This window comes from Eptatretus burgeri, chromosome 7, assembly GCF_056783735.1.
Source record: "Eptatretus burgeri isolate ZD-2024b chromosome 7, Ebu_testis_v1, whole genome shotgun sequence".
NCBI lineage: Eukaryota > Metazoa > Chordata > Myxini > Myxiniformes > Myxinidae > Eptatretus > Eptatretus burgeri.
The window spans coordinates 80,063,360-80,081,835 of record NC_140967.1 but is presented as its reverse complement, the minus strand read 5'-3'; the positions used below and the strand labels follow the sequence as shown (position 1 = coordinate 80,081,835).

The following is an 18,476-nucleotide window of genomic DNA, read 5'->3' as shown; positions in this document are numbered from 1 at the left end:
TAATTTTGATCGGATCGTCTTCAAACTTCATGGGAATATAGTTCATGGTCTGGCGCTCGGCTGATTAATTTTTGGTGGCGATTGGCCTTGACCTTCATATGTTTTTTTTTGTTTGTTTGTTTGTTTTTTTTGGTCTGTAATCACATATAAATCACTCTGCAGAGCACAGTTGTCATTGGAAATTTTTGTAACTTCGCATATCATAGGCCTATAGAGGTCCCTTTCAGCGCATAAAATTTTGAAGGTCAAGGTCAAAGGTCAAGGTCACTTTGTTGCAAATTAGGGGAGTCGACGAAACCCTTATTTTTTGAGTAATTTTGATCGGATCTTCTTCAAACTTCATGGGAATATAGTCCATGGTCTGGCGCTCAGCTGATTAATTTTTGGTGGCGATTGGCCTTGACCTTCATGGTTAGCACCTGAGGTCAAACATATTTGACCCCAAGGTCAAATTTTCAAGTTTTAGGAACCATATCGTGTAGTACCTCAAATTGAACACCTCGATGAGTGCTTTCTAGTTATGTCAAGCTTGAGACATTATGACGTCATTTGGTGACATTATGAGGCAAAGCATATTTTTCATGGTTACTCTGTAGAACGATTCTCATCGGAATCTCTCGTAGGCAGATATTCCTCAAGGAGTCGCTCCTGGTGGATAGCAGCTCTGTTCACCTCAGTGTGACCTTAACGAAGTCACACGTGGTCACCTTTTGGCAAGATACGGGTCACCCTGCGGGTGACATTGGTTTATTTTATTATTATCGATTTATTAATTACTTATTTATTTTCTTTCTTGGAGATCTTCACTTTTGTCTTTGTGAGGGAGAGGTGTATCAATGCACATTGTACAAATAGTATCAAACAAGAGTATCAAGAGATTGGGATCTAATCTTAGATATTACCCAGATGAGAAAGAAAATAAGTAATTAATAAATCGATAATAATTAAGTAATTTATCAATTAATTTATTAATCAAAAAATTTTTTTAAAATACTGTTTTTGCCAAAGCACATCTTTACTTTTGTCCCCAAATTTCAGCTTTAATAATATCTGATTGATACTCTTGTTTGATCTCTTGATACTCTTGTTTAATACTATGTGGACATTGTACATTGATATACCGCTCCCTCCCAATTCCGTCTCCATGTACTTCACGGCAGCATCGCTGGGCGTCGAAGGTGCCCTGGCGATGTCGTGCGCTGGAGAATATTTATTTATTTATTTATTTATTTACCAATGTGGCTGTGTACTTTGAATGTACCTGTACTACTTGTTCTTTGTTTCTTTCATTTCACATTTCTTTCCACTTTTTCACATTTGCCTTTATTCATTCCATTTCTAGCTTTTTCTTTTCTTTCATCTCTTTTACTCTTTATTTCTTTCTTTTTCTATCTGTCAAAGCAGAAGTGAATTATTGCAGAATTTTTTCTGTAAGGCTCACTTGACTGCACCTGGATGGGTTGGAGGGTTGTGGAGTAGAGGCTGAAACCCGAATCCTATCCAGGTTACTCCTGATGACTCCGTCTTTGCTCTTTACTTTTTGGGATACTTTCTGATGACTCCAATGCAGTATTTAGTCTTCTGTTTGATTTATTGATGTGTTGTATTGAGTTGGGAGATCAATTGTTTCACTGGTTAAACCACCTCCATCTTCTTTTGTTTGCCAGTCTTCAAGAACCAATCGTCAATGTTTGGTGGGTGTGGAAACCAGTATACGGATTCCTCCCAGGTCAAATTTGTGCCCAGTTTGTATCTGGTGCCATGTAATAGCTGACTGTTCTGCCCTACCAAGCCGCATTGCCCTTTTGTGCTCATCCAAACTTGAATTCAGATTCCTCCCAGTTTCACCAACATATGCCTTACCCCACGTGACGTTCTACCCCATGTGATTTGCTGGATGAGTTTGAACGTTGTGGAGTAGTGGCTGAAACTAGAATCCTATCTAGGTTCCTCTTGATGACTCCATCTTTGCTCTTTACTTCTTCGGGTTCCTTCTTGGTCCACCATTTCATGACCACAACCACAGTAGGTGGTGCTATATGCCACTCCTGATGTATCGTCAATTGCAATATCATCTTTCTTACAGTTTGTTTATAACACTGGGGATGGTATGTCGTGGCTTATAGACCACTCAAATTTGTGCACCTGACATCACCTTGGCAATTCTTTATGAGCAGTCTGGGTAGTATGGTAATATACATTGATCAATCATTTGTTGTTCTTTGTTGTCTTTATTTCTTCGTTAACCGCCTCCACCACCCCCCCCCCCCAAAAAAAAAAGATCCCATGCTTTTGCACACGACCAGAAGTAGGTCGAGGGTGGTCTATAAAACTAATGGCCACATGTGCTAATTGATCCTGCCGAAGATTAGAATCGGATAAGCTCGGCAACGTGTCCTCTTTGTAACAACGAGGTCCGTATAAAAAGTAACGGGACTGACTTCACAGAAATTTTATTCCAAAAAATATATGGAAATCACAGCTTGTCCCCTTCAAAATAGTTTCCCTCCAGTCTCACACACTTGTCCATCCTCTTCCATGCTTTAATGCACCCCTGGAAGGCTTCTTCTGGAATCCTCCAGAGCCCTGTCGTCATGGCCCTTTTGATGGCCTCCACATCAGGAAATCGGGTCCCCTTGATCACCCCCTTGAGCTTTGGGAAGAGGAAAAAATCACAAGGGGCCAAATCTGGCGAATACGGGGGTTGCTCCAGAGTTGGCACGTTCCTCTCTGCCAGAAACTGTCGGATGCTCAGTGCACTGTGAGCAGGGGCGTTGTCATGGTGGAGCACGCAGGAGTTGTTCTCACACAGATCCCTCCTCTTGTCCCGGACTGATCTCATGAGGTGCCGGAGGATCTCCTTGTACACGTATTGATTCACTGTTTGACCCTGTGGTAGAAACTCAAAGTGGACGATGCCCTTGATGTCAAAAAACGTGATGAGCATCACCTTGACCTCCGACTTTGACATCCTTGCTTTCTTTGGTCTTTGTGATGCCGGACTTTTCCACTGACGACTCTGCCATTTGGTCACGGGATCGTATTTGAATATCCACGATTCATCGCCAGTAATGACTCTCCCGAGCAGGTCTGGATCGTCCTCGAGGCGCTCGATAATGTCTTGACAGGCATTGACTCTTTGCTGTTTCTGGTCCTTGGACAACAGCTTGGGGACCATCTTTGCACACACCTTGCACATTTCGAGATTTTCAGTGATGATGCTCCAGACAGTGTCCTTGTTGATGGAAAGTTCCTCAGCAATCATCCGCACCGTGAGTCGACGATCTGTGCGCACCATCTACTTCACACGCTCGATGTTGTCTGCCTTTCTGCTCGTTGAAGGTCTTCCAGACCGTGGATCGTCTTCAACCTCCTCCCGTCCCTCTTTGAACCTCTTGTGCCATTCAATTGCACGTGCACGTGACATTGTTTCTTCCCCGTGGACTTGCTGCAGCATTGCGAAGGATTCGTAAGGTGTTCTGCCAAGCTTGGCAACAAACTTAAGATTGGCTCTCTGCTCACGACTCATAGCGCGACGACTCAGACTTGACAACGTGTCAAGCACGACCTGTAAAAAATCACACAATGAGCGCAGTCAACCATCACTAATCATATATATTGCTGGAATGTTGTGAAAGACTGACGCTCCTGTTTATTCAAGTTGTGTAAGTGGAGCACACAGCAGGCTCAGTCCCGTTACTTTTTAGACTGACCTCATACAAGTATTCTCTTGTGCCACACCACACCAATCCTTGCTTTCCCCTGCTGTACATATTGCCTTAGTAAAAAAAAAAAAACCCTGTGATTATCGTGCCACACACTTTTCCTTGACCTTCTTTGTAATAAATTCCTTATGTGGTCAATGTACCCAGTTTATCGTCTTTTCCTCCATTGGTCTTGCGTAGGCTGCACGTACTGCACTGTTAGCTGGGAAGTTCTACCTCATGTGATTTGCTCTTGTTAGCCAGTGTATCCTCACTGCATCACTCAGCAGTAATCCAGGTGTGTGTTGAGGGCACGAGACCCCCCCCCCCACCTTGGCATGGCTGTTCACAGGTAAGGTACCCAAGCGAAGTAGTGAAACCCTGCCAGGATTGGCAGTACCAATTGTTATTCGTGGTTGCTCAGAAACCCATCAGCAGGTGGAGTTATCCATGCTTGGTGGCCTCAGGACCAGAAGTTTGGGAGGAACTCGAGTGCTTCCCCTTGTGGTGACACTCGAACCCCAGATCCATAACAATATGTTTATTTTTGGCTGCACCCACTTTCCTCTACTCCTCTCAAAGTCCAGGAACCTCACCTCCTTTTTCCCCCTTAGGCCCTCAATTTTAGCATTTGCGGTTTTGCTATTCGCGACGTTTTCCAGGAATGTAACGCCCATGTTATTTAAGGGTTTGCTGTATACATTTGGAAAGGAGGTGTGTTTTCAGGGCTATTGTGCATTCATTTTGGGGTGGGGTTGGAGGGGAGGTAAAGAAAGAGGTATTTGTATAAATCATAATCTTTGCCGTTAATTTAATCGTTTTTTTTCAGATTATGGTTATTGCCATCTGAAGAGCTGATGTTAATGCCGAGCACATATCTCAAATGCACTTTGCACAATCTGTAAAAGTATAAGCCAAAGTAACACAATCAGAACACTACATTGTGGGTGAGGAAGGTGATCATATTTACAAAGTATGTTATAGGAAGAAGGTTGGGAGACTGGTGTAAAAATGAATGCAATATTTTAAAAATGTATATTCACTTTATTATGAGTGTAAACTGTAAAGTATTCAAAACCTGCAATAGATAGTGATTGGCAACTATTTTGGCCTTTCTGATACCTTCAAGCCAAAAGTTGCGAAATATCCTTGGCTATCCAGTGCCAGATGGTACTCGGACAAATTCGTTGACTCCGACATCTCGCATGATGTTTCGATGTTGGCCTCATGTATTCCTCCCTCCATGTTTATCTCCTCCACCCTCACTCCACACTCCATGTCCACCCATCCCCATTTTGCAAACCTCCTCCCTGCCTTCTTCATCTTCCTCCAACCCACTTTCATTTCTCCTCATCGGCTTCAACAGCCATTCCATGAAAAGCATAAAAAGAGTTTCTGCCTTTCGAAAAAGTTTCCTTTCTACAAGAACAAGGATGCAGGCAAAGCTGGAAACGGGCAGCCGGATTGTAAGTATTGTAGTTACGTGACCTGGTTGACAGTGACTGGCTTCGTGGGAAGTGAGGAAATTTAAACCCTGGTATGATGGCAAAGGTGGTAAGCAGGTTGAAGCTGCAATATTTTTGAATCGAATTATTTTTTTATTTGTTTTTACAATATGTACATTTCTTCATCCCCCAGTGAATCAAATATAAAGTTTAATTGACCAGTTTCTGAGGGTTTTAAAAAAATTGCTTTTATTACCCAATGTTGTGTTCTCCATATAACTCCTTGAATACAACATGGACATGGCATGGCTCGAACATGACTGTACCAGTGCCTATCTCAAGAGCTGCAGAATTCAGAGTTCCATGGATATGGAAGAGAAAAATAAATGTAACACTTTAAATTTGCATTCGATGCTACATTTCTCCAAAACCTGCCACCAACAATTGCCATCTTGCCTTGGTTTGGACAAGCTACGAGTAACTTCTGCTTTTCTTTCCCACTTCTCCCACCTCTCCCATGTCTGTTTTGATTTTCTCTTCTGTCCTTGTTTTGCCATTACCTTCTTTTTTGCTTGTGTTTTTGTTTTCTTTTTATCTCCCGAATTTGTGTCCTCCTGCCCCACCCAATCCGTTCCTACCCTCCTTATCTTTTTCCTCTGCGTCTCGGCCTCCAACTGCTCTCCAGGAAAGAGCTGGATTAAGTGAGGACGATTTTGCGTCCAAGATGCTGCGTAAGTCTCTGCAGTCAGATGACAGAATCCACCCCCATGACACACTAAGCAAGTGTGCATTTGATGTCTGCACTTATATGTCAGTTCAACGGCTCTTTCTGTCTGTCTGTCTGTCTGTCTGTCTGTCTGTCTGTCTGTCTGTCTGTCTCTCTCTCTCTCTCTCTCTCTCTCTCTCTCTCTCTCTCTCTCTCTCTCTCTCTCTCTCTCTCTCTCTCTCTCTCTCTCTCTCTCTCTCTCTCTCTCTCTCTCTCTCTCTCTCTCTTTCTCTCTTTCTCTCTTTTGCCCTCTTTATCTTTCTTTCTCTCTTTCTCTCTTTCTCCCTCTTTATCTTTCTTTCTCTCTTTCTCCCTCTTTATCTCTCATTATCTCTCTTTGTCTCTCTTTCTACCTTTTTACCTCTCTTTCTGTGTTCAGATATGCAGTGTCCTTCCATTTTCACCCTCCCCACCCCCACCCCCCATCTTGCATCCCAACAGTGCTTCCATCATCAAGAAATGGGATGTTGTGCCTTGTAATTTTGAAAGTGAATTTCATGATTTCATTTTTCTGGCCTTTTATTCATTTCTACTTTGCATATTTCCCCTCCTGCCCTTTGTGAATTTTTTTTTCTCTGCCCTCCTACTTTTTAAGTATAACCATTGTGTCCGTCATTTTATGCTTTCAGCTTTCAATAACAGTGTGAAACAAACATGTGCAGTGGAATAGTGTGTTTATAATTAATGGAGAAATCTGGCCTTCAGGGTGGTTGCAGTATGTTTCCATGGCAACCTGACCCTATTCTCATACCCCCCCAAACTACATACTCCTTCCGCAAAGGAAAAAGCATGTCTTGTCATTTAAGTTTCCCGAAAATCTGTTGTTGGTAATGGAAATCCAATTTCTCTGACCTAATGTGTCTTGTTACACTTACCGCAAAATACATTATTTCAAAATTGATAGGAAAAGTATGAATAATAATTTGAAGAAAAAGAGTTCCCTTGCAGGAAAATTCAATGCAGGAGGAGGCCATTCGGTCGATCAAATCTGCACTATGATTTACAACCACTGTTGTTTGTCCATGCTTTATCCTTTCCAAATGCTGGGCATCAAACAAGGAAGTAACACGTACCATTTTAAGTCCTTGCTCTGACTCAGCCATGGTCGGGTTCGAGCCGCCTGCCTCCCAGAGCAGACACTCGAACCATTACACCTCCGAGTCTGGATCAAATTGAAAGAGAATTTGATATGAGGTCATGAATGCTACAATTCAATCGCCTGCAATTCATAAAAATCTAATAATTGATTCTACATCTTTGTCGCTTCTTATTTTCTTGTTTTGCTGCATGTGTTTTTTGCTGATGTTGCTGTTTTTTGCATTTCACACCATTTGTTTTTTTTCTAGACCTCGTCCCATCGTCCTTTGAGAACCATTGCAGTAAGTCTTCATTGTCAAAAGACTCTCCTTGCTTTTTTTGTGTCCTGTTTTGCAAACCTCTTTGTTATTCTGAACACAACCTTCCCAAGGCTGCTTTTATACATTACGTTCATGAATATTTGTCGGCTGCAGTTGAAAATTGAATTATATATCAAACACCGAAATGCTTAAAATGTTAAAGGACCCTATAGTAAGCAATAAACTGTGATTGTTAAAATATTTAAAAGTGACACGATTGTATTCTCTCTATTGTTTTGTTTTTCTTTCCTCTCTGCTGCCATCAGAGATTGTTTAACCCTAATTAGTTTGGATAGGATCACTCCCAATTTTTCACATCATTCTTTGAGACCTATTTAAATAGTTCTGCTTCTGTTTCAAGCAAATTGTTGACGTGACTCGCATTCATGTGGTCGCATAATAACAATCAAATCTCTCGCAGTGACTGAAACTGAGCCCATTTTCGCAAATATGAAGGTTGGAATATTATTTTAAACCATTAAGGTTAAAATATTATTAAACCTTATTGGGAATTTTCAAAACTTCGAAGAAAGTTTTGGCACATTGTTGAAGGGCATTCTCATTTTGGTGTTTGCATCTACATGATTAGGTAGCCTTTGTTGTCCTCTTGGCTACTCTCAAAGTAAGGATCTATAGCAACATAAAGGTTAGAGCGCTTCAGAAGGTAAAGGTTTCCCCACAGGCTTTTGCACCTTCTGATGTACTTTTGCACAAATGTTGTAAGATCTGCCCACAACTACATTGAAAACTAGAAGGGCACTCGGTAGAGTGCATACCTCCTCCAAGCTGATTACTTTACGTTTTGTATCCCACTGATAGGCCAGATCTGGACTCGGGCCTGAACTGAAATTTAATTATCTTGTTCTTGTCGCCGAACCAACTCATCCACCGAGTTTCGTCTGAACCCGTGCATAGCTTTTTGAAATATCGTGCCATATGTCACTTTAGCCGTATCACTCAATGGTGAAGAATCACTTTAAAACTTCTCAGATCCGGATCTGGATTTGGATCTTCACCAAAATCTAATCATTTCGTTGGTGTCACATACCCAAGCTCTCCACCAAATTTCGCCCGAATTTCTCTGCAACATTTTGAGATATTTTGTTCACAAACAGACAAGCAAAAACAAACAAACAAACAGACAGATAGGGGTGAAAACATAACCTTCATCCGCCTTCTGTGGCAGAGGTAAAAAAAAACAAAAAGTCTGCTAACGTGCAACAGGAATTACTCACCACCCCAAGGGCATGCAGCAATAATTGGCAGCACCTGGAGCCAGGTATCCTCCTTGCAACCTCCACTATTTCAGTTGCACTATTGAAGTGCTTCTCAGGGATCGCAAAAGCATACAGAGCTAAGGTGAAAGTTCTGAGCCTTGGAGGTGTGTCTACAGGTGATGTTCATGGACACAAGAAATGAGTCGAACCCTAAGTCACTATTTGCTAAATCCATTACTCTCGGTCACCTTAACCATTAACATAATTAACCGGAGGAAAAAGCAAGGATCTTTTGATCTCAGAGATCTGGGGAAATGCGGCCGAGAACTTACCTGACTTGTGAAGTTTTGTAACAAGCTTTGGACGCAACACTTCACCCCCAAAGTGAAATGATTATCATGAAGGATGTGATTTTGGTCTTCAGGATAATATTATTAACAATTGATAACTGATTAACCATTCATTTTTGGAATTCACAGAAGCCTTTGCCCATACTAATTTAATGATTGGAATTAACTTAAAGGTCCACAGAATCAGAAATTCATGTTTGATTTCATGAACAGACATGGCTTCACTGAACACTAAATTGGTGTTCGTTGTTTTTTTCTTGAATAAATATATTTTTCTTGATTAAAGATTTTAATGTTTTTTTGGTGTCCTTGTACGCTCGATTGGCCCCGTCACCCCCATCACCCCCCCCCTAAAAGCGGCGATATGATTACGTCATATATCACATGAGCCGCTACATCATCTTGAGGATATTTTTGCTTCAGCACTTGTGTTTACGTGCAGCCTCCAAACACTCTGAAAAACTCTGCACTCTGAAAAAGTACTGAGAATGCCAGCTTGATGTATTGTTGCTGGTTCTAGCAATGCATCCAAAGATGGTGTGAGTATGCATGTTTTCCCAAAAGATCCAGCTGTAAGGAAAATATGGATAACCAAGATAAAACTGACCAGAGGAAAGTGGCATGGCCCAAGTGTTTCAAGCGTCATTTGCAGCACCCATTTTGAAGATAATTCGCTGGATACCGGCCTGTATTCCCAGTTTGGGATGAGGAAATTGAAGCGATCAAAAGCCGACGCGATCCCCATGAAGATTAGAGATAATTTTAATCGAATGGAAAAGAAGAAAATGGACAGAACAGCTGTGGAAATTCAAAAATTACGTAACGCATTGGGAGTGGCGGTGTATGTCCAAGTGTTACAGAGTGTTACAGGGAAGAGGGAGTGTATGTCCAAGTGTTACAGAGTGTTACAGGGAAGAGGGAGTGTATGTCCAAGTGTTACAGAGTGTTACAGGGAAGAGGGAGTGTATGTCCAAGTGTTACAGAGTGTTACAGGGAAGAGGGAGTGTATGTCCAAGTGTTACAGAGTGTTACAGGGAAGAGGGAGTGTATGTCCAAGTGTTACAGAGTGTTACAGGGAAGAGGGAGTGTATGTCCAAGTGTTACAGAGTGTTACAGGGAGGAGGGAGTGTAAGTCCAAGTGTTACAGAGTGTTACAGGGAGGAGGGAGTGTATGTCCAAGTGTTACAGAGTGTTACAGGGAAGAGGGAGTGTATGTCCAAGTGTTACAGAGTGTTACAGGGAAGAGGGAGTGTATGTCCAAGTGTTACAGAGTGTTACAGGGAGGAGGGAGTATAAGTCCAAGTGTTACCGAGTGTTATAGGGAGGAGGGAGTGTATGTCCAAGTGTTACAGAGTGTTACAGGGAAGAGGGAGTGTATGTCCAAGTGTTACAGAGTGTTACAGGGAGGAGGGAGTGTAAGTCCAAGTGTTACCGAGTGTTATAGGGAGGAGGGAGTGTATGTCCAAGTGTTACAGAGTGTTACAGGGAGGAGGGAGTGTATGTCCAAGTGTTACAGGGAGGAGGGAGTGTATGTCCAAGTGTTACAGAGTGTTACAGGGAGGAGGAAGTGTATGTCCAAGTGTTACAGAGTGTTACAGGGAGGAGGGAGTGTATGTCCAAGTGTTGCAGAGTGTTACAGGGAGGAGAGGGTGTATGTCCAAGCATTACGGAGTGTTACAAGGTGTGGAGTGTATGTCCAAGTGTTACAGAGTGATACAGGGAGGAGGGGGTGTATGTCCAAGCATTGCGGAGTGTTACAAGGGGTGGGGGTGGGGTGTATGTCCGAGTGTTACAGGGTAAGGGGTGTATGTGCAAGTGTTATAGAGTGTTACCGAGTGTTACAGGGAAGAGGGGTGTATGTCCAAGCATTACAGAGTGTTGGAGGGAAAGGGGTGCATGTCCAGTGCCATTACGGAGTGTTACAGGGGGGTGGGTGTATGTCCAAGCATTAGGGAGTGTTAGAGGGGAAGGGGTGTATGTCCAAGCATTACGGAGTATTAGAGCCTGGTGTTGGCGCAGTGGTTCGGGCAGCGGCTTGGGATCCAAAAGGTCCTGAGTTCAAGCCCCGTTGGGCCACTGAATTAATACACCAGGGGGTTGACTCAGCCTGTCATCCTTCCGAGGTCGGCAAAATGAGTACCAGTATACTGGGCTGGTGTATACCCCGGTTAAAATAGGTGTACCATATCCCTGTGTCGTAAGAGGCGACCAGGGTTGCGTCAGGAAGGGCGTCCGGCATAAAACATGTGCCAAATCACTATGCCGATCATACAGATGATCCGCTGTGGCGACCCCAAACGGGAGCAGCCGAAAGAAGAAGAAGAGGAGGAGTATTCACTTCATCAATATCAGCATCAATGTATACTTATGCATGTACACAAAGTACTGTTGCCCCGGGGGTTGTACAGTTATGTTCAATCAGTGCCAATTAACCTGTTGTACATCCCTCTCTCACTACATGTACATGTACATTGTGAGGATAGTCCCATCCAATATGGTAATAATCATCCATACGTCTAGTATTGCACTATACATCCAGATACGAGAATCTTTTAATTTTGTAAGTGATTCTTCAACATTTCGAGATCGGGCCAAAATTGTTATATACAGCACGATATTTCAAAATGTTGTGGACGAGTTATGACACAACTAGGTGGATGAGTAGGTTAGGTGACCAGCACCCGCCGATTCGACTTGGGTTCAGGTCTGAATCCAGATCCGGCCTATCAGTGGGAAACAAAACCTACACTATTTATGGATGGAGGTATGCACTCTATGGAGGTCCAATGTGGTTCCGACAAGAATTACAGAGAAGTGTCACATCAAAATACTCGTAAGCTGCACATTTACCACGTTCTAGCTCGACGATTTACCACTTCACCAGTTGTAATTGCCGAGTCTTTCTTCGACGCCATCCTGATTGTTGTGAATACCAGGTATTTCATGCACGATGTCATCCCAAATTTCCACCTCGAGTTCATACATGTACGGTCTAACAGCACCTTCCACATCATGATTTTGACTAACGTCGTAATCGGAGGGTTCTTCATCAGAAAATTATTCCTCAAATTCACTTTCTGACGAGTCTGAAGCGAGTTGTGCGACCATTATCCTTTGCGTTCGCAGACAGTCGTTCCAGACAGATGATATCATAACCATGGTGTTGTTTTTGGAATTTTTCAGGGCAGGACCCACCAGGTTGGCTTTTTTTAACGTTAACACCTCAAAAAATATTCGAATAATAATGCAGGTTCATTTCTTTATTACTTAACAATCAATATCATGGCATCAAAAAAAAAAAAAACCTGATTCTGTGGACCTTCAATGATCCTAAATTTTGGCATTGCTGCACCTCGGGCTGCCCGTCGCTCTCCCTAACATGCTTATGCTAACCATTCCACTCAATTTGCAATTTTTTGTCATTGGGGTGAGGAGGTTTATATAAGTGCATTTTCTAAGTGTTGAAAAAATTTCCAACTTGGAAAAAAAATAGCCAAACATTAAGATAATTTGTGTGTTTATGTTCAATAGGAAGATTAAAAAATAATAATATAAAAGCGTAAGGAGTGTAAGCCATGTCTACTTTTAACTTTAAACCCATAAAATAACAATTTCAAATAAATAAACATGAAGAAAAATATATGTAGGTTCAAAACTCACACTATATCTACCAACATGTGCCTGATGATTGATGGCTAAATATTACAACAAAAATCATCAACATTATACCTCATCCTCAGTAACAATCCATCCATCCACTGGACCATACTCTGTGCAGAGCGTTGGTGCTGTCGAAGCAGTCTCCTTGGCTATTGGACACAATCCTGGACAGGTCACCACTCCGACACAGGATACCAGCAAGCTGGCACTCATTTTGACGACCTCAGAAGGATGACAGTCAGAGTCAACCCCACCTGGTATTAATTCAACAGCCGAATGGGATTTGAATTCAGGACCCTCAGATCCAAAGCCCACCACCCTAACCATTAAGCCAACACCAGGCATAGTAACGATCAGATAGGTAATAACAACCATCGCAACAAGAAATGATGTAGCCTGCAGAGCCTGAGAATGGAAAATCGTGAATAGCTGGAGATGGATCGGGATCTCTATCCCCACAGATGGCATGCTCTTGCGTGAAAGTTCTGCCGTTTCATTTTGTAAACGCTTTCCTGCAAATTGTTATCATCAATTACCCTGCTTTTAAGTCATATTTTCATTTTGCTCAGGCACTTATGAAATGAAAATGCTTCAGAGGTCCTCCCATCAAAGCAAAGCGCACACTTGAGAATAGCGTTAATTGAAACACCCCCGGGTTTTCTTCAAGTAGCCGGGAGCCTTTATCTTTTCAGACTCCATTTTGGCAATACACCCATTGTCTTAGCTGTTTGGAGAAGCTAATGACCTGTTGTATCCAGAAGGAAAGGTACTGCGCAAACGCAGCACAGTTGCTGGGCCTATTTTACTTGGTGTTTGCCTTTGTGTAGTTGTCGCGGCGTCACTAAAGCCGCATGGATTGGGCATCTTGCGGACATGGTGCTTACGGAATGTAGCCAGAGGATGGAGCATCCTGGCATCGCACAATTTCCACCAAGAAGACACGGTTAGCTGGAGTACCGAGTCAATTATGATGCCAGAATCCTCAAGAAATGTGCCTTGTAATGTTCTTATTTTGTTTGCTTTGACCTTGACATCATGCTTGTCATTTTGTGTCTTCAGGCAGTCAAGAGGATCACATACTTTCCTACGAGCCCGTCATTCAGCAAGAAGGTCAGGCTGATGAACAAGTATCCTAAAAATAAATAATGATTGCCCTTGCATGAGAATTGTCTGACATTTTTGTCTCCTTAGTTATCGTTCAGTTTTACATTAAAGAACTTGTGTCTATGCATGTGAGTTTTCATGTCCCTGTGAATATCTTACGAAATGAAATTAGGATGTAGGATATGTTTTTATTTGAAATTATGTTTCACTTTTTTGATACACCGATAAACTCTGATAAATTCTCCTGACAAAGGAACAGCAGAACACCATTTGTCTTAATTTTCCAATTGATTTCACTTTAAAAATGTATAAATTAATTGCTAAACAGAAGCACAGTGTGGTTAGACCAAGTTACACAGTTTTACTCCTTTACTTTGATCATTTCATTCTCTCCCCTTTTTCATTCGTTCATTCCTCGGCCGCAATAACCTTTACTTTAAATTTTTTTTAAACCTGACTTCTTAACAGAGCGCTTCAAACTGTGATTGTCTTCTAGGGTTTCTTTATGCAGTCTTGCCATTACTGAAAACATGACAGTTTCCATTCAATGCGCTGAAGCACAAAAATGTGTGAATTCGCATCGGCACTCCACATTGTTAATCCACATATCTGCAAAAGAGTTACTAAACATATCGAGAAACAGTTGATATATCACTCCTTGAATAGAAAAAAATCATTATGTCTGGACCTTCACCTTTAACTGACTTCAAGTTCTTAAATCCATTATGAACGGGAGTAGATGAGTTCAAGGTTGGTGGGTCGGAAGAAAAGATCTGCTCCAGGCAACCTGGAGGCAAACTACAGTGGGGAGAACAAGTATTTGATACACTGCCGATTTTGCAGGTTTTCCCGATTACAAAGCACGCAGAGGTCTGTAATTTTTACCATAGGTTCACTTCAACTGTGAAAGACGGAATCTAAAACAAAAATCCTGAAAATCAAAATGTCTTCTTCTTCTTCTTTCGGCTGCTCCCGTTAGGGGTCGCCACAGCGGATCATCCGTATGATCCGCATCGTGATTTGGCACATGTTTTACGCCGGATGCCCTTCCTGACGCAACCCTGGTCGCCTTATAACATCCAATTAATTTTGTAAATGTAAAACCCTAACAAAAGCGTAAATCAAAATGTATGATTTTTAAATAATTGATTTGCATTTTATTGCATGAAATAAGTATTTGATACATCAGAAAAGCAGAACTTAATGTTTGGTACAGAAACCTTTGTTTGCAATTACAGAGATCAGACGTTTACTGAAGTTCTTAACCAGGTTTGCACAGACTGGAGCAGGGATTTTGGCCCACTCCTCCATACAGATCTTCTCCAGATCCTTCAGGTTTCAGGGCTGTCGCTGGGCAACACAGACTTTCAGCTCCCTCCAAAGATTTTCTATTGGGTTCAGGTCTGGAGACCGGCTAGGCCACTCCAGGACCTTGAGATGCTTCTTACGGAGCCACTCCTTAGTTGCCCTGGCTGTGTGTTTCGGGTCGTTGTCATGCTGGAAGACCCAGCCACGCCCCATCTTCAATGCTCTTGTTGAGGGAAGGAGGTTGTTGGCCAAGATCTCATGATACATGGCCCCATCTATCCTCCCGTCAACACGGTGCAGTTGTCCTGTCCCCTTTGCAGAAAAGCATCCCCAAAGAATGATGTTTCCACCACCATGCTTCACGGTTGGGATGGTGTTCTTGGGGTTGTACTCATCCTTCTTCTTCCTCCAAACACGGCGAGTGGAGTTTAAACCAAAAAGCTCTATTTTGGTCTCATCAGACCACATGACCTTCTCCCATTCCTCCTCTGGATCATCCAGATGGTCATTGGCAAACTTCAGACAGGCCTGGACATGTGCTGGTTTGAGCAGAGGGACCTTGCGTGTGCTGCAGGATTTTAATCCATGACGGCGTAGTGTGTTACTTATGGTTTTCTTTGATACTGTGGTCCCAGCTTTCCTCAGGTCATTGACCAGGTCCTGCCGTGTAGTTCTGGGTTGATCCCTCACCTTTCTCATGATCATTGAGGCTCCACGAGGTGAGATCTTGCATGGAGCCCCAGACCGAGGGAGATTGACTGTTATCTTGAACTTCTTCCATTTTCTAATAATTGCGCCAACAGTTGTTGCCTTCTCACCAAGCTGCTTGCCTATTGTCCTCTGGCCTATCCCAGCCTTGTGCAAGTCTACAATTTTGTCCCTGATGTCCTTAGACAGCTCTCTGGTCTTGCCCATTGTGGAGAGGTTGGAGTCTGATTGATTGAGTGTGGACAGCTGTCTTTTATGCAGATAACGATTTCAAACAGGTGCAGTTAATACAGGTAATGAGTGGAGAATGGGAGGGCTTCTTAAAGACAAAACTAACAGGTCTGTGAGAGCCGGAATTATTACTGGTTGGTAGATGATCAAATACTTATTTCATGCAATAAAATGCAAATTAATTATTTAAAAATCATACAATGTGATTTTCAGGATTTTTGTTTTAGATTCCGTCTTTCACAGTTGAAGTGTACCTATGATAAAAAATTACAGACCTCTACGTGCTTTGTAAGTGGGAAAACCTGCAAAATCGGCAGTGTATCAAATACTTGTTCTCCCCACTGTAGGCTCTCAGCATTACAATCAGGTTGGTAAGCCAAACTGTTTCCCAATATGTTTTTTTTTTTTTCTCTCTCTCTCTCTCTCTCTCTCTCTCTCTCTCTCTCTCTCTCTCTCTCTCTCTCTCTCTCTCTCTCTCTCTCTCTCTCTCTCTCTCTCTCTCTCTCTCTCTCTCTCTCTCTCCCTCTCCCTCTCCCTCTCCCTCTCCCTCTCCCTCTCCCTCTCCCTCTCCCTCTCCCTCTCCCTCTCCCTCTCCCTCTCCCTCTCCCTCTCCCTCTCCCTCTCCCTCTCCCTCTCCCTCTCCCTCTCCGTCTCCGTCTCCGTCTCCGTCTCCGTCTCCGTCTCCGTCTCCGTCTCCGTCTCCGTCTCCGTCTCCGTCTCTCTCTCTCTCTCTTAAATGAAGCTACTTGAGGTGCACTGTTGATGTTAGCTTTTGTAATTCTGGTCCTTTGGCTCATGGAGAAGCTGTTACATGCAGACAGAGGTTTTTAACAACTTTGACTTCAGACAAAGCCATAACCTTGGAGGAAGTGACGTAATTTTATGGTGCACTCTGGGTGCCAGAGACGCAATCTTGTGATGTCATTTTTCTCTCTGCAATCACTGAGGGAATTATGGAGAATTGTGCACCCCTCCCTAATCAATGGGATGCCAGCCTATGACATTTGTTTGTGCTCTGTCCTCTAAATGATGAGCGTAAAGCGAGTAAGTGGCATGTACCATTTTAAAAGTCTTTGGTATTACTTGGTCAGGGTTAGAATCTAACTGCCAAGTTCAGAGCAGGCACTCAAACCACAATACCATTGAGCCTGGCTGTCAAGGTAATTTATCATAAACGTTTATAGACAAGGAGGTCTTTTCACTTCCACTTCCTCATTCTCTTCCTCTTTCCTTCCACCCATATGGTTAATCCAGTTTGAGGTATCAATGATGTAAAATCTTTGGTCGGTTTATTTATGAAGGCTGCATTTTTACTTCTTTTTTCCCCCTCTTTTGTCCTCTTTTGTCTCAAGGCACGTTATAATTCATCTCTCCTATTCTCATACATTTAATTTAGCACAAGTAATTATTTCTTCACAACAAAATACTATATGTTACAGTGTTTCCGAGCTCAAAATCCGAGTGTTCGTTTTGCTTTTGTTTGTATTGCCCAAGAGAATATCATGCTGTTGTTACTGACGCCACCGAAGGTGAGAGATTATGTTTTCACCGCTGCCTGACTGTTTGTTTGTCTGTCTGTTTGTTAGCTGGTGAAATAAATTTCCAGCGATACAATTTTGATAGCATTTTTAAAGGAAAAAAATTTCAAGAATTTTGTTCTTCATTTCTCAAGAAATATATTTTGCCAAGTATGTTGATCGGTTTAGTTATTTTGTTTGTTTGTTTGTCTGTCCGCTTGCCAATAGCATAAACTCCTCAGTCGATATTTCTGAAACTTTTGCAGATTGCAGGCAACATCCCTGTGACGGCCCACGCCAGAGTTTTGTAAAACTCAGTCGATGCGTTACGACTACGACATAACATTACAAAAATATAAAACACATTTTTGGTGATAACTCTGGAACCAGAAGTCTTATCAACTTCTGGTTGACTCCAAAATGTTCTGCGTTCAATTTCCAACAACGTTCTAATTTAAACTTATGGCCTAAAACCAACAAGTTTCCAAAGCAAATGGACCTGAATTTTTGCCTGTCAATGCCATAATGTTTAAAACACATTTTGGCTGACATCTCAACAAACAATTTAAAAAGCCATAAAATGTCATAGCCCCCATTGTTTTCGTAATTTTGCTGTGGAATTAAAGGGTTAGTCCATATTTATGTACAACATAAATGGCTGCCAGTCTACCATTTGGCCATCTTTCATCACATCACAAAATAAAGTGAGATGCACATGTATACCATCACGTACTGTGCTTGCGCCGAGCTTGAACAAAATCGGACCATGCATGTCGAAGAAATAGTTGGAAACGCATTTAAGTAACAAAATGGCCACCAGTCGGCCATCTTGGATCTGATCTCGAAAGAAAATGATGTGCATATGGAAGCCGTCATTGATTATTTGGGTACCCAGTTTTAACAACATCGGTCAATGCTTGTTCGAGAAATGGTCGAGGACGTGTTCAACATCAGGTGTTTTACAACTAAAATGCCTGCTAGTTACCCATCTTAGATCTGTTCTCAAAAAAAAATGATGTTCTTATATAAGCCATTATTTGTTATGTGTGTGCCAAGTCTGAACAACATC

General features: G+C 42.3%; 1 protein-coding gene across 13 annotated transcripts in view; it reads left to right on the top strand.

Moving 5' to 3' along the window:
- Positions 1-18,476, top strand: part of DLG2 (discs large MAGUK scaffold protein 2) — a 652,065-nt gene that overhangs the window by 550,534 nt on the left and 83,055 nt on the right. For 9 of the 13 annotated variants that reach the window (XM_085889199.1, XM_085889200.1, XM_085889205.1 and 6 more), the window contains 3 exons: positions 5,071-5,170; positions 7,262-7,294; positions 13,599-13,649. In XM_085889199.1, coding sequence (XP_085745325.1) covers positions 5,071-5,170; positions 7,262-7,294; positions 13,599-13,649 — 184 coding nt within the window. Of the gene's footprint in view, positions 1-5,070; positions 5,171-5,834; positions 5,881-7,261; positions 7,295-13,598; positions 13,650-18,476 lie in introns of all 13 variants that reach the window. The other 4 variants (XR_015060300.1, XM_085889201.1, XR_015060299.1 and 1 more) reach the window with 4 other exon arrangements.